The sequence below is a fragment of the Gossypium hirsutum genome, chromosome D02, assembly GCF_007990345.1.
Source record: "Gossypium hirsutum isolate 1008001.06 chromosome D02, Gossypium_hirsutum_v2.1, whole genome shotgun sequence".
NCBI lineage: Eukaryota > Viridiplantae > Streptophyta > Magnoliopsida > Malvales > Malvaceae > Gossypium > Gossypium hirsutum.
In genome coordinates, this window is record NC_053438.1 from 57,306,997 (window position 1) to 57,333,202 (window position 26,206).

The following is a 26,206-nucleotide window of genomic DNA, read 5'->3' on the forward strand; positions in this document are numbered from 1 at the left end:
TGCATCTAAAAGATTAGATATGCACATCCATTTACAGCTCGATTTATGTTTCATACTTGATCGGTTTGTAAATTTTGTTTTGTTTATTTTTAAGGAATAATATTTGATGTATCAAGTCTCATGCACCATCATTGACTAATAATATGACGCACCATCATTAAATAAAATAAAAAATTATGGAGGACTTATAAATAAACACTAACAATTTTATTTAAACATAATTAAATACCAATTAATTATGTCTATTACAAATAAATATCAACAATTCTCCAGTTTAGGATTTGGGGTCTTGTGTTTATGATTTTAGTATTCATTTATAATTAATTACTATATTATATTTAAATAAATTTATTAATATTTATTTGTAAGTCCTCCACTCAATTTTGTTTTATTCAATGATGATACATCATGTTATTGTTTATTGATGATGCATGAAACTAATGCACTGATAATGCATCAAATATTATTTCTATTTTAACTGACATGTCGAAGATTTTGATCTATTTACTCAAAAAAAATTGTTCTTTATTTTAATGTTTAAATAATTCCTATTCACTTGCTTTATGAACCTATTTAAGATTTATACTTAAATCTACACAATTATTATGAATTTAATTTTATAGTTAAAAATTTAATTTAATAAAATTTAATTTAAAATTAACTTTAAATATTAAACAATTATAAAAAATATATATATCGAAAATTCCCTGGGTAAGCGGGGTGAAAATGGTAATATAATAAAAAATCATATTATAATACTAGTTTTTTTACCGGTGCGAATAGATATATTTTTAAATTATTATGATAGAAAATACAACATATATTGTATGTCCAAAATATAAAAAGATCAAATTTATGATCAGATTTATGCGTTATATATTTAATATATTATTTACCTAATGTCATATTTTTATATTCTCGAGAAAGGGTGATATAATATATAAAATATTTAATAACTAAAAATTGGTTCAGAAAGTAATAATCGAAAATATTAAAATATATGCAAATAATTTGATTAGATTATATATAATTTGAAGATATTATTTGCGAGGGATTTACCAAAAAAAGCCAAATTTTTTATAAAATTACCGAAATAGGCCGGTTTTTTAATTATTTACCGGACTGGGCCGTTTCCCCCAAAATCGCGCCACGTCGGAGCGATGTCAGGGGACGGGGCAGAAGATCGCGTCCACGTCAGCGCGACCTGCTGACGTGGACGCGACCTCCTGTCACTTAGCGCGGTATCGGGAACGCGATTTTGACCCTGATTTTTACACCTGGGTTTTATGGCTTTTAGGGTTTAGGGTGCAGGCTTTTTAGGAGTTAGGGGTCCAGGAAAATTTTTTTTCGAGTTGACGTTTCTGGTTAAATAGTGGGAAATCGCTTCTACTAGGATGCTATTTAAGAAGAAATTGTGAAATAGTGGCCTCGTGGACAAGATTTCGCTACAGTGGTCATGTGAGAAATAATTTTTTTTTTTATGTTTTCTGAGGAAATAGTATAAAATCGCTGATACCAGGATGCTATATGAGAAGAAATTGTGAAATCGCGCCCTCGTGGACGCGATTTCGCTACAATTGGTCATGTAGGAAATAATTTTTTTTTGACGTTTCTGAGCAAATAGTGTCAAATCGCGCCCTCGTGGATGCGATTTCGCTACAGTAGCAAGTTTGGGCTGAGGCTATAAATTAGGCAGAGAATTTTGTTAGAATGCATAACTCAAAGCAGAAACATTTTAGGTTAGGGTTAGGGAATTTAGAGTTTCAAAATGAGTGAACGTATTAGTGCTGTTATTTACTACGATGGTGAGGTTTGCCACACCGAGAATGGTGTTATTTTTTGTCGGAGAATACGGTGCGACTGTCATTTAGCCAAAACATAGATTTGACAGAACTCCGTAAAAGAATTAGGCGTAAAATCTTCGGAACCACGCCAATGAAAGTTCAGTCAATGACGTATCGATTTTGTTCTTCTGTTGATCCGGTGACATATGACTCGTTCGACATAAAAGGTGCTCGTAGCTTGGAGGCAATGGTGCAGACTTATCTTGCTAGCGGAGCAACTTATATTGAGTTATATGTACAATTTACGTCACCAAATGATGTACTTCCGTTTGGTGTTCGAGATGTATACACGACCCCTGGCCGACACTCGGTTAGCGTGTTACAAAATACGGAACAGCCCATGTTCGGTAGCGGTGTCGAATGCACATCCCCCCAAGACACTCTGTCGGTGGATGGGACATGTACGTCGGTGGCTTGACGGTTGATGCTGGAAATACGAGCTGGAGAACCGCATCAAGTTCTACTGGATGGCAATCTACATCCAATTGGGGGCGTTATCAAATGCCCAGAAGAAGGGATGACGTACTACCTACGACATCAACCGGTGAGGGGACGTCGTACGCTGCAGATGATTGTGGGTTAGAAGGTGAGTCCGATGTGGATCCACCTCGAGAGCCCGGGCCAGATGGTGCAGAGGTGAGATTATTTTCTGAACCGGAGCCTATTCCAATAGAAGGTGAAGATGGTGATATGAGTGCAGATGATGAAGAAAATCCACGATTCAGAGCATATTCACCTCCAGCCCACATGCATAATTTCGATCTATCAGCAGATGATGCGTTAGAGTTTCCAGATCTACCACACCGGGTGCGCGATTGTACAAGTTCGAGAGTAGATGTTGGTGAACTTGAAGTTGGTAATCAGTTTACCAATAAGGATAGTTTTATTGGTGCTTTGAAACAGCATAGCATCAAAAACGGCGTTAATTACCACGTCATTAAATCAAAATCTGATAAGTTTGAGGCGAAGTGTGCGGTGCAAGACGGCACATGTTCATGGAAAATCGTCGCCTCGTTAAGGAAGAGGACAGGGTTGTGGGAGATCAAAAAGTACAAAGGTCCACATACATGTACTGCAGGTACAGTATTGAATGTGTATGAATAATTTTTGGATTTTTCAATGTTGCATTACTTAATGTACTCCCTCCCTATGCAGGTGTTTCAGAAGATCATCCGAAAATGGATTCAGCTATGTTGGCTAGCTTGATACTGCCCACGATAAAAGCAGATCCTCGGACTTCAGTACCGGTGATAATTGCCAATATCCGTAGCCAAATGGGGTACACGCCCTCTTACCGCAAGGCTTGGATAGCTAAGCAAAAGGCATTGGAGAAGATGCATAGTGGGTGGGACGCATCTTATAATGAAATATGGCAATGGTGTCAGGTGCTAGAGAGATACGTCCCAGGTGCCATCACAGACCTTCAAACGGAACATGCGTACTACAACGGCCGATTGCTACGTGGATGCCAAGTGTTCAAACGCCTATTTTGGACCTTTAAGCAATGTCGAGACGCATTTCCGTACTGCAAGCCGTTGGTACAAATTGACGATCCCTTCATGTTTGGTAGGTACACTCATCGGTTACTGGTTGCAGTGGCACAGGACAGTGGTGGGAGAATTCTTCCAATTGCATATGCAATAACACCGGGGGAGTCGTCTGATGACTGGGATTTCTTTTTCTCTAGGTTAAGGAGGCATGTGTGCCCCCAACCTGATATCTGTGTTATTTCAGATCGGGGCGCCGGTATACTAGCTGCATTTGATCGAGAGGGAAGCTTGTGGCAGCGTACGGACCATAGATATTGCCTGAGACACATTGCTTCGAACTATTACAGGCAATATCCATATAAGACGGAACGACGACAAGTGACCAACATGGGTATTTACTGTATAACTGTATTATTTCGTTTGTCAAATTGAATTAGTTTTATTCGTAGAAGGGGTATAAAATATTCGCTATGTTCTTATATTGGTAGGGTATGAAATGAATAAAGATCGTTTCTACGAGATGTTGGCAATCTTGCAATCCCAAAACAGAGAAGGGGCGGACTACCTTTGCAACATACGTTTCGAACAGTGGGCACAAGCATACGACGGAGGCCTATGATATGGCCATATGACGTCGAACCTGGCAGAATGCATAAATTCTGTTCTTAAAGGAACGCGCCATCTACCGATAACAACGGTTGTGCGAGAGACATATTTCCATTTGGCGGTGCTATTTCCAAAGCGAGCAGCTTCTTATGCAGGCCAGATGCAGGGTGGGCATGTATGGTGCAGTAAGGTAGTTCAAGAAATGAACAAGGTGAAGGCGAGGGCAAATATCATGCACGCTGTGTGTCACGATCGAGACAATTTATGGTTTCGCGTGACGGAGTTCAACAGACCGCACCAAGGCGTTGTTGGCGGCCAATATCGTGTACACTTGTGAAACAGGACCTGTGACTATGGGAAGTTCGATGCACTTCGTTATCCATGCGCTCATGTTATTGCAACCTGTCAGAATCTCCGTCTGGATCCACTGAGTTATGTGGACGAAGTGTACAAATTAGAAAACATGTACAACGTATGGAGACACGTTTTCTCACCGGTCCCAGATGAACGTAAGTGGCCGCCCGTATCTCTTGCTCCTTTTAAGCTGTTACCGGATAGAGAATTGCGTCGCAAGCCGAAGGGTCGACCTTTCTCCACTAGAATACGGAACAATATGGATATACGAGAAACAACCAGTCAATAGAAATTGTGCGGATGGTGTAGGAACCCAGGCCATACAAGTCGATCATGCCCTAATCGCAATAGTTGAATGTAATTATAGAAGAAATTACCTTTTATTCAATTATGTATTGATAATTGTATTAAATTTTGGTTAAATCATCAAATTACTACAATTTCTTAAATGTTAGTACCAGTCAAAACATTTTACAAAATCCAACATTATGTAAAACTACAATTTAACTAGGGTTTTTAATTAAGTAGGGTTTAGGGTTTTTAATTTAATTAAATTAGGGTTTTTAATTAAGTAGGGTTAGGGTTTTTAATTTAATTAAAATAATGTTAGGGTTTTTAATTTAATTAAAATAAGGTTAGGGTTTTTAATTTAATTAAATTAGGTTAGGGTTAGAGTTTTTAATTAAGTAGGGTTTAGGGTTTTTAATTTAATTAAATTAGGGTTTTTAATTAAGTAGGGTTAGGGTTTTTAATTTAATTAAAATAAGGTTAGGGTTTTTAATTTAATTAAATTAGGGTTTTTAATTAAGTAGGGTTAGGGTTTTTAATTTAATTAAAATAAGGTTAGGGTTTTTAATTTAAGTAGGTTAGGTTAGCGTTTTTAATTTAATAAAATAAGGTTAGGGTTTTAAATTAAATTAGGTTAGGTTAGGGTTTTTAATTTAATTAAATTAGGTTAGGGTTAGGGTTTTTAATTAAGTAGGGTTTAGGGTTTTTAATTTAATTAAATTAGGGTTTTTAATTAAGTAGGGTTAGGGTTTTTAATCAAATAATGTCAAAATAACTCGGAAAAGATTCTATTTGTATTACATCGTCATAAACTTCTAATTCATTACATCAAATGATTAATTTTAATACGGTAATCAATATCTATGACCAGGGATTCAGTTCCACATGGCGGCCGTCGACGGTTACGCGCTGGATTCCTCATTTCTTTAGCTTCCAGCGGCGGTTGTTGTTCCTCCGGTGGGGATTCTGGTTCTTCCGGTTCGGCATCTGGTTGTCGGACTTGGGACGATGATCCACCTTCAAAGAATAGTGTATGTGGAGGTGTTTGCATCATGAACGGCGACGGAGTTTGAAAGTCATGCGTTGCTGGCGATTGGTAAAAAGGAGAGCTCCCCGACGGCCCCCCTTGCGACCCCTCCTGCGCCGATGGCCTAGTTATCGGTGGTCCGCTCGGCATTACAGGAAATGGAGCCGATCCGGGCATTTGGCTCCAACCTGCCATAGGATTCGGAAAAGGATACATGTACGGGTTAGGGTATATATAAGGGCTAAGAAATATACCTGGCATCATAGGGAAAGGTGAATGCGTGGGTATCATCTGTTGAATTGCTGCGCCAGGTGACTGCGTTGGTGCTCTCGTTGGGGACGGTGATTGCATGGTCGCTGATGATGAACCGGGTGAATGTCTGGGCCTCGTTGAGGGGCTGCCCTCGTAGTTTTGTCCCCTTGGATTTTGAGGCCCGCGCCTTTCCCTTCCGACACGTATTTACCGCCGCCTCTCCTCCGGCGTAAGTAAATACGGCTTCCCATGGGCCCTAAACCATGGCATGTATTCTGGAACGCACGCTAACTCGGGAACGATGATTGGTTCCCGAGTAGGTAGATATTCATTCTGATTTTCCCACATTTCTGTGTACACTGACCAGTACAACGGCCAATCCGTACCTAATAGCCGAAGGTCGATTTTGTGGTGCTCGTCAAACTCCTCAGGGTCTGCAGGGATCGGTTGTCTACATCCAAACTATCGTAGGACTCTGTCTGTCTGGTGGGGCTCTACGGTTGCATAGTTGATCAACACCACTTTCACGTGCCAAGCGTTCGGATTTTGTAAAAACTCTTCTGGGATTACTGCCTGGACTGCCGGATCCTCGTATGGTGTCCATTGAAACTACATGAACATGATAGAAATATTACATATATACATAATACTAAATACTAAATATCAATCCACTAGCGAATGTATGGAAATATCTATTTGCAATAATACTTACTTCTGCTTCCGAGCGTTGCTCCAATAGAAGCCGTATATCTTCAAGTTCAGTCAGTATTCCACGATAACTTGCCGGATGGTTCCACCTAATTAAATAAAATTTTAACATTCTTTTATTCTTACAAAATCTACATATCAATTTCAAAATGTAATATAAAATTTACCTCGTTACGAGTGAGAATGTATATGGGTGGTTCACTCGAGGACGTAGAAATGGAAAGCGAAACCGTGCCCATGATTGCAGTAGTGACAGGTAACCTCCGATTTTTGCTCTCCTCGGTTTGGTCGCCCCGCACATCTCCCGATATAATGTTGCCAAGACGGCAGACCCCCAACTAAATTCACCGGCTGCTCTAAAATCAACGAGTTTTAGCAGCCACCTTAGATGTACACGGCTCCGTGATGTGTCGGCCATTAGATAGCCTCCAATTATTTGAAGAATGTATGATCGAGCATATCGGATTCTTTCAATCTCGGTTGAATTTTCATTCAGACCGGGGAAGGTGGCACGTAACCAGCGCATCTCCACCTTACCTCCATCCATTTTATCCGGAACGGCACCCAAAAGCTCGTAGCACACCGCCTCCCAATTGCTAGATTGGGCAGACCCGGTCGCTGGGTGCCCATCCACCGGCAATCCCAAATGCAGATGGACATCTTCTAGAGTGATAGTGCACTCTCCACATGGAAGATGAAATGTGTGCGTCTCAGGTCTCCACCTCTCGATCAACGCACTGATCAGTTTCGACTCCAACTTGCATCCCCGGCCTACCGTCGCCACGTGCCAAAATCCCGCTTCCCGCAGGTAGTTCTCTACTAACGGTGATGAAGCATGCATATTCCGAATATTGCATTCCAATACCCGATCTTCAGCCTTTTATAACAAAAAATATATTAATAAATATCTAAAAATACATAAATAAAAATATCTTAAAAAAATTTAAAATTTAAATTTAATACTTACCATGTTCATTTGCTCCATCGATATGTGATTCCTATCAAGACGAATCAATGATCCGGCCATTATTGAAAATATTAAAAATTTTAAAATTATTTTAAAAAAATAAAAAATTTTAAAATTTTCTTAAAAAAATGAAATTTAATGGAAAAAGAAATTTAATATGGATTTGGAGATTTTTTGAAGGAAATTGAGAGGATTTTGGAAGGAATTTGAGAGTTTGAGAGAATTTTGGAAGGAAATTGATAGAAATTTTGAAGGGAATTGAGAGAAATTTTGAAAGGAATTGAGATAATTTTTGAAAGAAATTGATATTGAATTTGTTTGTGAAAATAAAAGGGGTGGGGGGTTTATATAGTAAAAAAAATTGACCGTTTGGGGGGGACAACGGTCAATTTTTTGACCGTTGGGCACTGTTCACGCGCGCGTCCACATCGCGCTGACGTGGACGCGATCTTCTGCCCCGTCCCCTGACATCGCTCCGATGTGGCGCGATTTTGGGGGAAACGGCCCAGTCCAGTAAATAATTAAAAAATCGGCCTATTTCGGTAATTTTATAAAAAATTTGGCTTTTTTTAGTAAATCCCTCATTATTTGCTGTATAACACAATTATATAAAGATATTAGTTTAAATACTGTTTTAAGATAAACAAAATGACATTTATACTACTATATATGAAGGGCCTTCCTTTTTTGACACCTGGCTTGTTTTTTATTATTATTATTTTTTACATTCTTAACAATGGTTAATTTTCAATTTCGTTCCCTCTATTTTTTAATTATATAAAAATATTGAAATTTCAATTTTAGTCCCTATATTGGAATTTGTTTTATATAATTTAGTATTTCAACGTTTATAATGTCATTAGTTAGTCTAAATATTTTAGTCTAATTAAAATGCTTCCTAAATTTAAAGAATTGTTAACATCATTAAATTTTTTTGTTAAACTCTAGTCCATTGTAATGTCATTTTTTGTGACATGATTATCGAGTGAGTACATTTAAAAAAGATTAGAATGTCACACCAACAAATTTAACAGAAGAATTTTAATGGTGTTAACAATTGAATTTTAATGGTGTTAACAACTGAACCTAAATTTTTATATTCAAAAAATAGAGGAACCAGATTCTTAAAAAAAAAATCAAGGATTAAATTTCAAATATACGGAGAGTACAAAAACTTGGAACATATATGTAACATCTAAAATTTAACTATTTAGTCCAAAAATAATTAACCCAATATGAAGCGTGAGTCGAAAACCATACTAAATATACATTAAAAGTATATTTATTTAAAACTATTAAATATATTTATATTTAAAAGTAATTTATAAATATAGAAGCATTTTAGTTAATTTTGTTATGAGGTTTACATTATGAGAGTGAAAGTATAATTTTTAAAGAATATTTATTTGTTAAGTGGAAAGATATGATTTTGTTGTTAAAGAAATATTAAATAAAAATAATGTAGATATGTTCAATATGTAAATTAAAATATTGAACTAAACTTGTTTATATATGAAATATGTTTGTTAATTTAATATAAATATATTTCATATTTAATTAAATTAATACTTATAATTGATACATGTTGTTTTATCTTTTATATTATAATTTAGTTATAACTTTCTATATTACTTTCAATTTTTTTATTTATAAAATATAATTAATTTTAATTATTACTTACATCAAATCTGTTATATATATTATTTATTTTTATTTTATAAAAAAAATAAATGCATTTATTCACCTACAACGTAGGGGAGAAAGAAATCTAAAACCAAACATCAGATGAGGAATAAAAGCATTTTAAAATAGGAGATTTGATATTTATGGAAAATTGACCCACTGCTGACATGATCTAACAAAACAATCATGGCAGTAGTGGACAAAGGTTAGACACATTTGATGCAAAATTCCCATACAATCTCACCTTATATTCCTTGTTTATAGACTGTACTTCAATCCTAACGTGCCTTGCCTGCCAATGTTGCTTGCTTCCTGTTTTAGGTTTCCAGGTTTCCCTAAACAGCCTTTGGGTATCTACAGTACCTAAACGCCAAGTTATATAACCCCTTTCTTTTTGTTATTCATGAGTTGACAAGTAAAAAAGGACGTGTTCAATTATTCATTTTGTAATTAAATAACTGCAAATTTATAATGAAAAGGAATTACTTTGTGACCCCATGCTTTCATTCAAATTTTATTTTATGTAATTCGTTTTTACTTAATTCCTCAATAATTTATTTGATATAAGTTATACAAAGATATAAACAATATTGTTGACTAGTATGATAAAACATAGAATTGGTTTAAATCTAATTATTTAATTGAAGTTTAGATGAAATTAAAGTGATGGCTATGTATGAAAAAACTTTCAACTCCTACAATGTCATCAACAACAGAAAGCCGACAATGATTGAAATCCAATTCATAAAGATAACCAAAAGAAACCCCAGCAAGGTAGCATTGCAGCAGATAATAATAATAATAATAATAATAAATAATAATATATGATTCCATCCTACGGAACTTCATAAAAACCATATACTGTAAGGTATTGCCATCATTTTCAACTTCTCTTCATGTCCTTATCTTCCTATCCCCTACCCCCAATTCCCATTATATATATGTGCATGCATAAATGCCAAATTAACTAATCAAATTCTATGCTATGGGTTGCAATTGCAAAAAGATTGATGTAGTAGACGGGACGAGAAGTAGAAGCTTTCGCTACGAAGATTACAATAATCGAAGAGCGTTTTTGAGGAGCTATCCTCTTCAATGGGGTGAAGACGAAGATGAACAAGAAAGAGTGACGGCAACCAAAGAAAGCAGTACCGAGAAAAAGCCTATAAAGAAGTTCATGCAATCTGTATATCATTGGAGTGGGGAAAAGGTTGTGGTTTTGAGGAGATTCAAGGATAAGCTAGCTGTTTATGTTGTTGCCTGTCTTCCAATCCGCTTTAAGTCACCTCTATTGCCCTAATTTCTGTTTGATTCTTCTAAATTTCTCTTCTTATCTTTATTCTAAATTCCAGGTTTTGATATCATGCACATCATAGGCATATGTATGGTATAGGTATCCTCTAAACCCTGGGTTTAACTCAATTAGTTCGTATACCCATTCTGAAAGTTCAAATCTCACCATTTGCAATCATTAAATGAACTGAAATCGCAAAATCAGCAACACAAGGAGTTTCAGTAAACAACTGGGAGATGATGAAAAGGAAGACAAGAAGGTTTAACTATATAAACGAAAAGAATCAAATTAGGCAATTGGAGTAGTCCATTCACCATAAATTGTAGGCACACCGCAGGTAATGTTAGATGACAATGCAAAATGCTAACTGAAAAATCATCAATAAAGAACAATCAGCCAAAGAATGCTAGGGTGCTTTTGAAATAAGTTTTTTACATAGTTCTTCCAACATTGGTAAAACTCTTTTCATCATCCAAACACTTTTAAACATGTTAAATTTCAACAAGAACATTAGCTCACACGGCAAAGATTGGATCCCTCCTCCGAACAGTAGAGGGTGTGCTCCTTGTTCAGAAAAATATTATTGAGACACCCATTGTGAAGCATCCTACAGCCACCCAGGGACTTAACCGTTCACCTGATTCAAGAAATATACTAGTTAGTCCCACAAATTGTAATGCATTGCTAATGAAAGGGTAACATCGAATGAGTTTTGGATTTTTTTTTCACAACCTACATTCCAAAATGGTTCAACTAAAGTTCCACATCATTGGGATCCACTCTAATTCAATCCCAAATACATGCCTAATTTTCTACAAGAAATAACCTTTCAAATGAAAAGGAGTCCAGGACACAAACAACTAAAAGAACCTTTTAATGAAGCAATAATACCAGTTTGCAAATGTAGAGTATATATTTATTTATGGCAAGAATTATGAGCTACAAATGAAATATTTGGCGCACATAAATATTTAAATTAACATGCCCATCTGCATATATATGGTCTTGAACTTAAACGGCAGGTTGCAAATGCAACTCCACTACACAAATAGCTCAAGAGACAACTTATCTCATTATGGATTTCCGACAAACAAAAACTGATATTGTATAACAATCATAGTTCATTCACAACCAATTAAAGCAGTAAACTCACAAGTCAAAGGCATTTAAGTTGGTATAAACAACAAACGGAACAATTCAGGTGCTTCTTCATGCCAATTATTGCAAAACTGGATAGAGCATCAATACAAATAATTGTTCTTATGTGAAAATAACTGCCGAAACCCCATGACTGCTGTTCAACTTTATCGTTATTGTCATCCCTTTCCCTCCCAGTCAAAATATCATTACCATCCTATTCTAATTCACGACTTTATGAGATTTTAATTCTAAAACAAAGCACAAGTTCTCTATACAATATGATTATTTAAAAATGATATAGCTAAATTTTTGTCTTTCACTTTTAGTCTCATTTCCAGAATCATTTTGGAATCATAGATAATTATCATCCTGCATTTTTGAGCCAATCACTATCATATTTATTATCAACTAATTTAAAGGCTTCATACACGATAAACATTATATGTCCAAATAAGATTCAGAACAGGGGGACACTACATGACTATTCCAAATTCTCAATGCAACCAGAAAGAAGTAAACCAAGCAGAAAAGAAGACCCACCTATTCTGGCTGCCTTCCAAAAGAAACCACGGAACCTGTCAAACAAGCATATTACACCAAATTAGCTCCAATTCTCAACACTTCCTACCAATGACTTCTGATTCCAAAGTAGAAGCTATAAATACTAGAAACAAAAATGTTAATATAACCAATTTAGATACCAAAGAGAAGAGACAAAGAGGGCCAAGATTAACTGGAGTTATGCTACTTTAATTAATCTAAGCTCTTCATAGAGAAAGAAATCAAGAAGTTGAAGTTATCTAAGAAGATGCACATGATCAGAAAAAAGAGAAAAAAGCCAAAAAAATTTCTTGTTACGATTGAGAACTCTACTTCAAACTTCACCAATGCTAAACTTACAACTATATCATTGTGACTATATTTGTTGCCTTGCTAGTTGCCACCCAAAACAGTCCATTTAATTTGCAAAATTGCATCAAACAAAATCAAGACATAAGACAATAAATTTGATTGCTCAAAGATGAAAGAAGGCAAAAATCAAAACCAGCCTAGTTAGAAATCATCTGTTTTCCTTCTCTTTCTCTTTTAATTTCTTTTTTGCAATGGATGGAATATACAATAGAGGAAATCTAGCTCCACAAACATTTGGTTACAACATCAACTGCCCCAACATCCCCCATCTCAATACTTTTCAGTTCAACGTAGCTATTCCAAATTACAAATCTAACTCATCTATACGAACACCGCAAAACTAACTGCATGACTTAATCACATACAACTTGATTATAGTAGCAATCGCCCCAACATCCCCCATCTCAAAAGTTTCCAGCTCAAAGGCAGTTATTCCAAATTACAAAGCTAAAACAACTACAAAAGCACTACAAAACTAACTGCATGACTTGCAGACATTTAACAATTATGCCAAGGCACACAATCTAGCATTCAATTGCCAAAATCAGTTCTGATTGAAATGAAAATACAAGCTTAAATCAACTACAAATATAGTAATGAGAACTGTTCAACACTAAACCAATAAAACAAATAGAAGAAAGTTAGAAAGAGAGCGAGAGGATATACCCAGTTCTCTGTTCAAGGATAGCTGGAAATTGCATCTTCAAGTAAGTGCAGGTGCAGATTCCCAATAGCACTACCGTTAAGAATGAACGGAAATTGAAGAGTGCCGACTGAAAGCGCACATCAGAAAATTAATTTTAACTTTTTACAGATTTCGGAAAATTAAAAGAAGAAAGCGATTTCAGCAAATTCGGAAAAATAGAAAGTTAGGGTTTTTCTTACCATGGTTTTGGGATATTTCTTTGATTGATTGATTATCCACTTCAAATGCCCAGTAGCAAAAAGAAGGTAAAATTAAAAAAAGAAAAAAAAGGGCTTTGGATCAAAAATCAAAATGCAATTTTTATTGAAAGGCAATGAGGTACCAATTTTCCAGCTAGTGAGGATTCGGGAGTTTTTTTGGAATTATAAATTGGGGCAGCGAGTAAAAAGAAAAAAAAGGTCATTAACGAATCACGCTGCGCCACGTCAAAATTCCACATCATGTCCACATAAGTAATCCTTGTTGGAAAATAGTTTCTATGTAATTATATAATAATTTTAATCCATTTTATACCTATTTTTACCCTCAAGTAAGAATCCTAAGTTTCTTCATCATCTTCTGCTCCTTGGTTTTAGTTGAAGGGGGTCGCAATGCTTTAACTGTGTCAGCTCGAGCATGGCTGCTTTGCTTTGAATCGTTTTTGCTCAGTGATTTTAGCAGTCTTCCTTCAACTGAGAGAACTAAATGACATGCAATTAGTGTTGGACAATGGCAGTCTTCCCTCAATTTTAGGGCTCTTACTTGAGGGTAAAAATAGGTAAAATAAAATGGATTAAAAATATTATATAATTACATGGAAACTATTTTCCAACAAGGATTACTTATGTGGGCATGATGTGGAGTGCTGCTACATCAGATCTCATTAGTGAATTAATGGTTGGGTAATTAAAATATTTAATCATGATAAAAATAATAACTTTTATTTGGGTGACCGAAATGAAAATACCTAAATAATTCAGTAACCAATTAAAAAATTTACCCAAAAAAATAAACTATAGGCCAACATATTATAAAACTAGAGGGAGAAAAGGTTACACTTTTTTCTTTTTACTAAACAAGCTTTATACATACCTATATTTAAAGGCCTGGCAACATCATAATATACCATAAGTTGTTGTAATTGCACATTAAAATTTTAAATAATTTATTTCTCATAAATTCTTGAGAGTTTGGGTAGACTTTTATGTACACTTGATTTGGATTAAAATTTTATTAGAAAAAACATGTGAGATGAAAACTTAAAGAATGAAAAAAGGTACACAATCTTCTATTATAAGTTGTCTCGTTAAAAACTTTTATTAAAAAAGTTTAATAAGACAAAACCTTAGTTAAATGAAAAGAATACAACTCTCCCTAATGACAACATCACTTAATATCTTTGAGCCGACTCATTCCAATTTTATATGTTTCAACCTTTCAAATGTTGCAATTGGTAATGATTTGATAAATAGATTTGTTAAAGTATCATTAAAACAATTTTGTTGAACTTTCGTATCACATTTCTTCTCAAGGTCATTAGTTAAATTTGTTTCATTCCCTTTAACTGAGTTGTACATGTTACATTATCTTCGTATAAGATAACAGACATCTTTTCCTATAGAGGTGAATTGCATATTTTCTGAATATGTTGGGTCAATAGTTTTAACCAAACACACTCTCAACTTGCATCATGCTTAGTAATTTGTTTCCGCATGATTTGAAAAGGTGGCAACAAGTAATGTTTATTTTGTTAAATGTCATGATATGGTTGCACCTCCAAGTGTAAGTAAATATCTTGTTTGTGATTGACCTCCATGTGGATCTAATAACTATCCAACATCTACATAGCCAATTAATTGAGATTTTGAATCATTCAAGTAAAATAACCTCATACCAATTGTTCCTCTGAGATATCTAAATACAAGTTTAATTACATTCCAATGTTTGTGTGTTGGAGAAGAGTTAAATATTGCTAACAAACTTACATTAAATATTATATCAAGTCGTGTGTTGTTTGCAAGATACGTTAATACCTCAATGACACTAAGATGTGATATTTCATAGAGTTAGAAGACAAAACCAAATTGAGGACAATATTGACCTATTGAGGGGTCCACTAGCTCCCAACAAACGACATTTCGAAGACTTCTCCTGAAAGAATTAGCCTCCCTCAACAAAAATTCACTAGCTCAAGAGGTAACATAGCTGCTCACAAGTGTCTTATATGTTGTAGGGTATGAGCTCAAATCTTACCAAGTGCAATTATTCTCATTTCCTCAGTTGGTGGTTGTGTGTCACACATTGTTCATCCTGACAAGGCACTACCACTTTGTTGAACTTGCTGCCTCTTCAAACAGTCTTAGGCACTTGAGATCTCGTCAGAGTCAGGAGATAAAACATCAATCAAGAACAATATCGGATGTGTAGAGGGGTTCGCCAACTTCGAACGGACGATACTTCAAAAACTTATCCCAAAAGAGATATAAATCCTTCAACTAAAGAAAATATATTATTTAAATTATTTCAGTATTATATTGCAAATTTGTGCTTCTCAATTTTTTTTCCTTCAAGGAAATGAATTTTGCAAAATAAAATGGGTAAAATACACATATATAAATTTATGCTTTAGAAAAATTCATTTCTCCTTAAAAAAATCATTTTAATCCAAAATTGGTTCATAGTTCTTATTATAAAAATTTCTCATAAATTTGCTCAAAATTGATGACGTGGACTCGTTTAGTGTGTGCTTGATTAGGTGGAAAATGGAGAGATAAAAAGGATGGTGTAAAAAAGTGGAAAGAAAATAAATTTTGAATATGTTTGATAGTGAAAAATAGTAAAAGAAAATAAAAGAAACGAATATTTTTCATCATAATGCATAAAAATCAATTCTTACAAGTTAGAAATATGAGGGTAGAGAAAATGAGAAAGGGGTGTTATTTTCTTTCCCTTCTATTTTTCAACTCTACCAAGCAATGGACAAAAAAAAATAATAGACACTTGGCATCTCGAGAGAACACCAGAAAGATACCTATAAATAGTTTCCCACCTCTTGTCCACCATATCGTCATTAGCTGCTCAACTTCCCATATAAGTCACCTCCCATTGGACCATCCACCACCAGCAGGAACGTCCCTTACATTAGGCCACCCGCTTTTTAGTGTGAATGAGTGTTCTTGGTTGGGTGGAAAAGTGAAAAGAAAATAGAATTTGGGTGTGCTTGGTTGGGAAGGAAAGTAAAAGGAAAGAAAATATGAGAAATGATCATTTTTCATCCTAATGCATAAAAATCAATCCATCCAAATTGGGATGACAAGAGAAGAGAAAATGAGAAAGATATGTGTGTTAGTTCAAAATTATGCATTTTCAAATGCTTTATTTTATTTCCTTACATTTTTCAACTATACCAAACAATTGATGGAAATAAAAAGTAAGATTGCTTTTGGTTTTAAGAAATAGAAGTCATTTTCATTTCTATTTTCTTGAAAAATAGAAAATATTGAAGAAAACATGTTTGGTTGAATTTTTAAAAAAATGACTTTTCAAAAATAAAAAAGAAAATATGTGAAAATTAGAAAACAATAAAAAGTTGTTTTCATTGTTTTCACTAAAAATGTTTTGTAAGAGTGAAAATGATGAAAATAAGGGTTTTTAAATTGAGATGAATTGAATATGGTTAAAAATATTTTCTTTATTTACCAAACACTTTTTTCAATTTTTAAATGAAAACTATTTTTTGAAAATGAAAATGTATTAGAAAATATTTCTAGAAACCAAATGGAGCCTAATATTCTTCTAGTTTTTCTATCTCTCCCCCCAAGAACACTTATAGAAAAGAAAAATTTTGTTTTTCATCCTTCTAGTTTTCTACCCTTTCAATTTTTCATCCTTCCAAATTTGTTTCCACTCTATCAAGAAAAACCCTAGTGTGAACACTCCTTTTAGAGGCCATTGGGGTCTACTTGAGCATAATAACCTTGTAGTGCCTCAAAAGGAATAACAGAATAAGCCCTACCACGTGTGTTACCCACACACTCCATAATGACAACCCAATTGGTAATAACCTACAACGTCATCATTATTAGACAAAAAGACTCTTCTTCACACTCACTCACGACACTCAGCCTTTTCAACCTCCTTATTCTCTTCCCTACTTACATCGTTTCTTCTACTATTTGCCTGTTTAGGTGAATCGGCCTCTTTTGCTTCACTATCTCCTCTCTTGTTAATACCCTTCACCAATACTTAATACTCCTATTTTCTTTCCTTTCATTTTTCTCCCTTACCACATACAGGGCAATTTACCAAAAAAAGCCGTTTTTTTTCAAAATTTACCGAAATGGGCCGATTTTTTGATTATTTATCGGAATGGGCCATTTTTCGTGAAATCGCGTCCACGTCAGCGCGATGTCAGGGTACGTGTCAGAACATCGCGTCCACGTCAACGCGATTTGCTTACGTGGACACAAATCGCGCCTACGAGGACGCGATTTGCTGACGTGGATGAACAGTTTATGTTTTTAAGCTTGGAAAACTTTGAAAGGCCATAACTTTTCGCTCGGTTATCCGATTGAGACGATTTTTTTTGATTTCGAATAACTTTTCGAGATCCATGCGCTGAAAAACAGCCGAAGGTGGTTTGCCACAGTTTTTGTCGAAAAAGATCCTTTTTTGCCCCTAAATTTTGATTTTTTTCAGTTTAAAATTGAATTTTGAAACATTCAAATCATTATTTTCCTTATTTATTTGAAGTAAACACCGGATCTCTTTTTACAGAATTGTCTTATATCATCTTGTTATAGGTATAAGTCAGCTCATTCCACTTTTGAGAAGTTCCCTAAAATTTTCCATTTTATTCAATTTAGTCCCTAAAACCTAAATAGTCATATTTTCAAATCTAAGCTTCGTTTTTCAATTCAAATTCAATTTCATCCTTCCATAACATTCAAATATTCTTAAATACAAAATTTCATGCTAATTTTGGAATAATTACACTTTAGTCCCTATACTCGTAACTAACAAATTATACTTTACAAATTAGTCCCTATTCATCTCTAAGCAGTTTGTCAGCGCGTAGATCTCGAAAAGTTATTCGAAATAAAAAAAATCGTCTCAATCGGATAACCGAGCCAAAAGTTATGGCCTTTCAAATTTTTTCAAGCTAAAAAACATAAACTATTCATGCCACGTCAGCAAATCGCATCCTCTAGGGCGCGATTTCCGTCCACGTCAGCAAGTCGCGCTGATGTGGACGCGATTTCGCGGAAAATGGACCATTCCGGTAAATAATTAAATAATTAGCCCATTTCGATAAATTTTGAAAAAAAAAGACTTTTATTTGTAAAATACCCCCACATACACTCAATTTCTTTTTTCTTTCTTCCACTTTTTCACACAACCAAATACACTTTTAGTGCGATATTGAATCAATTAACAAACTACAAAGCAAGTAAAGCATATATAAATAATTTTTTTGCAGCGATATGTATATTTGATACAATATTATGTTAAGTCAGTTTACTTTAACTTGTTCATGTAAATTTTAACATCAACAACCTTTCTCTCTCTTCATGACTTATATATTAGGAATAGATTTCATAATGAAAAAAGAATAGTTTGATTACAGTCATATGAATATAATGAGAGACATTTAAATTAAAACATATGGTCTCCAGAAAGCTTCAAGAAACCGATGAATATTGAGGAAAATTTGGGCCAAATTCTGAAGACTTTTAAAGGGAACGGATAGTGAATTTTTGACAACAATGCAAAACTTTACCATGGCAAAAAGAAACAGGGAGAGCCCTTTTGCAAAAAACCAGTAAATCTTTGAACTTCCTAAACCATCGACCATGTTGTTTGTCTTCTCGGACAATAATCATCTATGTTGTTAATCATGATCCAATTCTCTCAAGATTATCTGAAACAGTTTTCATCCTTGGTCGAATCTCAGGGTCCGCTTCAGTGCATGCAAGAGCAACCTGAAAAACAGCCAACACTTCTTTCTTGGCATGCACTTCTTGTAATAACATCGGATCAACCATGTCTGACAATGGCTTTTCTTCTTCAAAACCTTTCCTCACCCACCTTACAAGGTCCAGAATTTCCATGGAAGTTGATGTGGTCGGTGATAGCTCCGGAGACTTGCCCGTTAACAGCTCCAGTAATACGACTCCAAATGAATAGACATCCCATTTTTGTGTTGCTCGGTTGCCAGGGACTCGAGCCTCCGGTGCTCGATAACTGTTGGTTCGTTCCGTTTGGATTGATTTGTAAGGGAGTCCACCGATGAAGCCGCCGGATGAAGAATCGGGGTTGTTTCCAGTGATGTTAATGAGCCTGTTGAGGCCGAAATCAGAGATGTAAGATTGGAATTCGTTGTCAAGGAGAATGTTAGATGGCTTGACGTCTCCATGAACAAATTTTCTTGGACTGCATTCATGAAGATAGGCCAAGCCACGGGCTGCTCCCTTTACAATTTTCCGCCTTACTGACCATGAGAGGCTTGTTGATGGCTGACCATTTCTGCCTGTAAAAAACCCAATCTCATTAACCTACTAATGTTACGGAAAATATCCACTCAAATTGAGACTCTAAACAAGTTGATATCAACAATAATGCAATATCTACCACTTTTAATCCATTTACATTTTAATTTAATTTTAATTTAAAACTGTCACATGTCACAAAATGATTGGTTAAAAAATTCTTTTAACGATATTATTTTGAGTAACAGAATATAGTTGAAGTATTACTTCTGACCCAAATTTTTTTTTAAAATGATATCATTTAACTATTATTTTATGATTTAAGCCTTAAATTTTGGCATATGTATACACAATTTTGTAAAAGGGTTTTAAATATTTAGATGATTGTATTTATATGTATACATAATAGTTTAAAAATTGAAGATGAAAGTGAAGTCACAAGAAGATCCTAGCAGGTCCCATCAATGTGGTTTTTACTTAACAAAACCGGGGGGGGGGGGACCTTCATTGGGAAGAAAGCTAGCTACCCTTTTATGCTTGAGATAAAAGAGAGTAGAAAATCAAAATGGAAATAGGATCAAAAGCACACTTTTTATTTATATATTTATTTTACTAAAAGTCTGTCTCTGTTTAAAGTGAAGAAGAAAGATAACTATAGAGGAAGATGCCCAGACCAAAGCCACTTTAACTAAAGTCTTAGATTTGAAGTAATATTTTTCTTCTTTTTTGTTACCAAGGTTGTTGTTTTGATCTACAAAGGCTGAAACTATATATTAAAATGGGGACAATCTAAAAGCATGCAAGGGAAGGCTGCACAGCATTTTATGTTTTGATTAAACCCCTAACATAATCCACACTAAAGATCCAGTGAGTCATCTTCTTTGAGTTGTGACACATCATCATCTTGTGATTGAAACTTGAAATGCTGAAAGCCTCAAAGTTAATGTCAATGCTCCTTTTTTATTATTTTATCATATGATGATGATGATGCATCGCCAATGGTGAGGGACCTACCTTTTTGGTAGTATTCATTTAAAACCATTCAACCAACCCAACTCTATAAGCAACCCCACAACATTAATTACTAATTCTTTCATATAGAGACCGTTGCTAGAACGTTCGTGGCTCTTTAATATTGTGTGTAAATATGATTCTTTTAATTACATAAAATTTAGGGGGAAAATTGATGAGATTAAATTCAAAACCAGTATAACTATTAGTGGAGTAATAAGTTTAAGGATAAAAATGAGGTATAGGGTAACAAGAAATGAATGAAGTGTTGACAAAAGTTTCGGCACTGCAATAACAACGGAAAGGGACTGCACTGCCAAGGCCTAACGAGTCCTCGTGGGTGCGTAATTACAGGCAAAACGGGTCGGCCACTTTGGACCACTTAATTTCTCAAATCATCAACGTCGGATTATGGCTTCCAAAAACTAGTAATTAAGGCAAAACAAGAATAGGAATTCTAAGTTTTGTTTATAAACATAATAAGGACACGTTTAAAGAAAGACCAACCTAAAATATGAGATTGCAGTAGGGTCATAATCGAGTCTAGTCAAGCTACAAAAGTCTGAGATTTTATTATAAATTAAGTTCACCAAACTGTTCGAACTAGTCATAATATGATTATATCTAGAATAATGCTTGCTAGAATCGAGAGTTTAATGCTTGCTAGAATAACCCAAGCAGGAAAACAAGAAACTAACCTCTGATGGCGTTAGCCAAATTGCCATTGGAGATGAAATCACTAATGAGAAGCTTTTCATCAGGGGCCCAATAGTAAGCTCTCAGCTTCACCACATTTGGATGCTTCACTTTCCCAATTGCTTGAACTTCAGCCACAAACTCCTTGTACCTTTGCTCTCCACCTTCGCCGCCCAATCTCCGAACAGCCACCGGGATCCCATTTCCCAGCACCACTTTGTACACTATCCCAAGCCCACTCTTACCCAACACATAAGCCGACGCTCTAAGCAACTCGTCCAACTCAAAACTGAACCCTTTATCAATGGCAACTAGCTCGCCTTCCCCTTTCCCCGATTTCTCCCCTTTTTCATTGTCTTCCAATTCCGAGTCATTGTTGCGACACTCATTGATGCATCCAAAAGGACAAACGGAACAAAATTTCCCTTTGTTGTTATCGCCAAACTTGGTTTTCCCAGTGCAACTACAACTATTTGAAGAATCTTTGTTTTTCCAGTAAATATAAACGATAATCAATCCTATCAACGCCACACCACCGGCATCAGCTGCTGAGATTAGTATGATTAAACCAGGGCTGAGCCCCTTTTTCTGGGTTTCGCCCGAATTCGGACCCGAATTTTGAGTCCCTGAAGAACTTGTACTCGAATTGTTACACGACTTTTGAAGGGGAAACCCGCATAAAAGAGGGTTGTTTAGAAATGCGGTTGGTCCTTGATTAGCAAACGATCCCGTTTCAGGTATCTTCCCGCTTAAATTGTTGTTCCTGAGATCGAAACTGACCGTCACCGGTAAGTCGCCCAAGCTTTTCGGGAGATTACCGGATAAGTGATTGTAGGATAGATTGAGAGTGCCCGACAATGAGTTTAACTCTCCGATGGTACTAGGGATCGGTCCCTTGAATTCATTCGAAGAAAGATCGAGTTGGACCAAGTTGTCTAATTCCGGCCAAATTCCGCCGGGAATTTCGCCGGAAAACTTGTTTTGAGCTAGAATCAACCGCTGCAACTGCTTGCAGTTCTTGAGATTCTCAGGCAAAGAACCCGACAGCGAATTGTAGGAGAGATCGAGGTTTTGCAGCCTCGGAAGCTTGCAGATCGAAGGAGGCAGCGAACCGGACAGATTGTTACCGTAAAGAAACAAGCTGTGAAGTGACGTGGCATTGAACAGTTGGTCCGGTATAGAACCATAGAAGAAGTTATTGTGAAGATTCAATCTTCTGAGATAGATTAAATTTCCAAGCTCGGACGGGATATAGCCTCGCAGATTCTTCGCGGAAACGGCGACTCCGACGACACGCGGGTCAGGAAATCCTGAAATGTTCTTGCAAGAAACGCCGGACCAATTACACGGCGTCTCATCGTTCTCATTCCAGTCGGCGAAGACTGAGTGGCCTGAAGGTTGGTCCACGGCAGATTTTAATGAGAGAAGAGAAAGGCCGTCAGGAGAAAGGGAAAAGGCCAGTTTCAAGTGAGGGAAGAGGAAGAGGAAGAAGAGGCCAAAGAGAACCAGCTTCTTCATGATCTATAAAAGACGAGTGTTTTTTTTGGTTTCCCTTGTTCTCGTGACAAATAAAAATGTGGGCTTTAAAGAGACTAGCCAAGAGTCTTGAGACATGAAAAAAATGATTACAATAAAAATGATTTATATTAGCAGTAAATTAAAAATGTAGGAGGAGTAAATTGTAAGAGTTTGAAAAAGAGTTTATGAATGCTCAAAAACGGAGCTGAGGAGTTGTTTGTAGTAGAAGAAAAGCAAGTTGGTGGAAATGAAAATAGAAAATAAAGAAGGATAAATTGTGTATGGGAAGAGTAAAAGTGTTTAAACTTGTTTTGTTGACCAAAAGATATCCAATTTCTTTTTGGTACTTGGGAAGATGCAATTATATTTGTAAGAAGAAAATGGGAATGTTTAGCTTGCACTTATATTAACAAAAGCGTAATAATAATTATGCAAGCAATCTTGAGTACCTAACTACCCAATTATAATTACTTTATCTTTACTTGGGATTACCTACTAATGTAATTTTTAAATCCCTCAATTCACTTTATCTTTCCTCTTTCTTTTTTTTTACTGTGAATGGTAAAAAATGTAATTTTAACTTGCTTTGTACTAAAAATTTACTATTATAAATAAGACTAATTATTTAGTATTAAAAATTCTATCGGGAATTATGTACTACGTTTAAAAATAATAAACCATGAAACTTATGGTTTGAAACCATTATTAACAATAACATATAAAATATATACGATATTAAAATGAAAAATAGTATTAAATTGTGAGCAAAATGTTTTTTTTTTGGTAAAAAAGCAAACAAAAGGAGTTACATCAAATTAAAATGTTCAAAAGCACTGTTAGCTTGATCTTTTTGTAGCACTTTTAAGACTTTATTAGGGCCATCTTCATAAACCTATAAACCTGATTCCCACTTTAAATTTAATTTAGCAAAACTATCGGTGACAAGATTATCTTCTCTAGGAATATACTTGATAAACCACTGACTTTCAGTTCTCATAATTTGTTGGACCCTCCTAAGTACAGTGATTCCCACATCCACCAACATACCATCATGCAAAGCTTGACCACTTCCAGATTATCGATTTGAATGATTGCTTTGTTGAAACCTTTGCTAAGTAGAATAAGTATGCCATCTAGAATGCCCAATAGTTCAGCCTCGAAAGCTGAGTATTTTCCCAGGCAGTGATTGTACCCCAAGATCCAACTTCCATTTTGATTACGCAGCACACCACCAACAGCAATGCTTCAACATCTATCAATTGCACCATCAATGAAAAGATGTACCCAATTGTCTATTAAGGATATTCAAATACCAGTAGGTGAGTAATTTGAGCAAAATAAATTTTAAACACGTAAATACATTACATTAAGAATCTTAAATGCATTACAATTGTTTATCGTGATGTTGTCATCAATACTTGTGGCACAAACTCAATCAACAACATTAATAATATATACAATTAATGGATGTAATAAAGTATGTAAAATATAATTAAAATGTAAATATTATTTTACAATAAAGTTTTAATTTAGCAATAAAGTTAATGTTTTATTGATGTAAATAGCACACGTTCAAATCCAATCATATGTAAATTTTATTGATTTTTTAAAAAATAAAAAGATTAAAATACTCTCGAATAATATAACTTATTTTAATTATGGAAGGTCAATTCCGTGACTTCCCTAACTAAGTTGGTGCTCAATTGACTCGTAACACCAACTCAATCAAGGGCTTAATTATAGTATACATACAATTGGTGGAAAATATTTGCTCCACAAGTAGGTTGAGATTTTTAGTCGTTGTACTTTTTTTTAGGAACTTAGTTTTTCAACTTTTTAGATTTCAAAATTTAGTTCCACTTGTTAACATTGTTGAAATTATTTTGTTAAAATCAGGTTCATTACATCGCCATTTTTTAGTTACATGGCTATCAAGTGAGTATTTTTTTCATTTTAAAATGTCATATCAATAAATTTAACAAAAAAATAGTATTAACAATTGAATCTGAATTTTAAAATTTAAAAAGCAAATATCCTAAATGCCTGAAAATAAAAATATAAGGACTAAATTTTAAATTTGTAAAAACTAAATAAACTTATGATATATTTTACCCAAATAATTATAATATAGTAGAGTAATTTACTCGTAACGTGCAAATAAATAAAATTGATAATACTGGTAATCAACAACATGTTTGTGTGGATTCCTTAATTTCACAATATGAAACCTAATAATAAAATTAGAGTAATAAAAAGAAATCCCCCTATCAAGGACATATTTAAAAGCTATTTTTATTATTAAGTTTAATTTTTTATAATTTAATTTGAATATCATTCTAAATTAAAAAAATCCAAAATTGACTTTGTACCTATCAAATTTCTTTTAAAAATTACATGTGTTTTTACCTGTTTTATGGTCTAAGTATAATCATATTTGAACTGGTGGTATTTAGATAAAACCTCTTCAATAAAATTCGAACTTGATTCAAATAACAAAAAAATAAATAAATAAATAAATTTTTCCCACTTTTTCCAACTACTTGTTGGTACCTATCAAAATTTTTTAGTTGTAAAGGAAACAAGCTTTGAGGAGCTTCATAGATTTTGCAATGTATCTGAATAATTTTTTTTTAAATAGATACATGCACTAGAGTAAGTAGTTGTGGTAAATACTTTTTTTTTCATTATATAAAATTATAAATATACAAATAGGGGAGAGATTCATTTACATTGGTATAAAATTTAAGTGGGTTAATATTTTTTCGTAAATTTTTATACGATTAATATTTTAACAAATCAACCATCATATTTCATGCTCCATTCATATAGATCATAAACGTCAAGTTTAACATAAATTAAAATTGTCTAACTATTTAATTTATGTAAAAGAAATTCGATAGTTAAATATGATAGAGATATGATCAGATCGATTAAAAAAATTACATACATGATAAGTATAAATATATTAAATTCAATGGTTGAAGTGTTAAAATATTAATCATATAAACAGTTATGAAAAAGTGTAAAATTATTTAAAATTTACACCGATATAAATGAATCCGCCCCCATATTATGTTATACATATACTATAGAGTTATATATACTGAAATTATGTTCATGAATAAGTTATAAAATACTTCTATAATATTAAATTAAAAATAATTAATAAAAGAAGTGAGGTGAAATAACATGGAACAATATGAAATAATTATCAACATGATAGACATTCATACAAAATGAAGA

The 26,206-nt window shown here is 34.4% G+C and overlaps 3 protein-coding genes across 3 annotated transcripts; 1 reads left to right on the forward strand and 2 right to left on the reverse strand.

Moving 5' to 3' along the window:
• Positions 1-3,300: 3,300 nt before the first annotated feature.
• On the forward strand, positions 3,301-4,690 carry LOC121214730 (uncharacterized). The gene is made up of 2 exons (XM_041088851.1): positions 3,301-3,725; positions 3,823-4,690. Exons 1-2 carry the CDS (start codon positions 3,404-3,406, stop codon positions 3,951-3,953), a joined length of 453 nt encoding a protein of 150 aa, XP_040944785.1. The 5' UTR covers positions 3,301-3,403; the 3' UTR covers positions 3,954-4,690.
• A 6,205-nt stretch (positions 4,691-10,895) lies between these two features.
• On the reverse strand, positions 10,896-13,992 carry LOC107909832 (protein kish). Its single transcript, XM_016837509.2, has 4 exons — positions 13,451-13,992; positions 13,232-13,338; positions 12,194-12,228; positions 10,896-11,150 (listed from the first exon to the last, which is right to left on the reverse strand). The coding sequence occupies exons 1-4, from the start codon at positions 13,451-13,453 to the stop codon at positions 11,083-11,085; spliced, it is 213 nt and encodes a 70-aa protein (XP_016692998.2). The 5' UTR covers positions 13,454-13,992; the 3' UTR covers positions 10,896-11,082.
• Positions 13,993-18,821: 4,829 nt separating this feature from the next.
• On the reverse strand, positions 18,822-23,294 carry LOC107909831 (receptor protein kinase-like protein ZAR1). Its single transcript, XM_016837508.2, has 2 exons — positions 21,448-23,294; positions 18,822-19,779 (listed from the first exon to the last, which is right to left on the reverse strand). Exons 1-2 carry the CDS (start codon positions 22,961-22,963, stop codon positions 19,145-19,147), a joined length of 2,151 nt encoding a protein of 716 aa, XP_016692997.2. The 5' UTR covers positions 22,964-23,294; the 3' UTR covers positions 18,822-19,144.
• Positions 23,295-26,206: the final 2,912 nt, after the last annotated feature.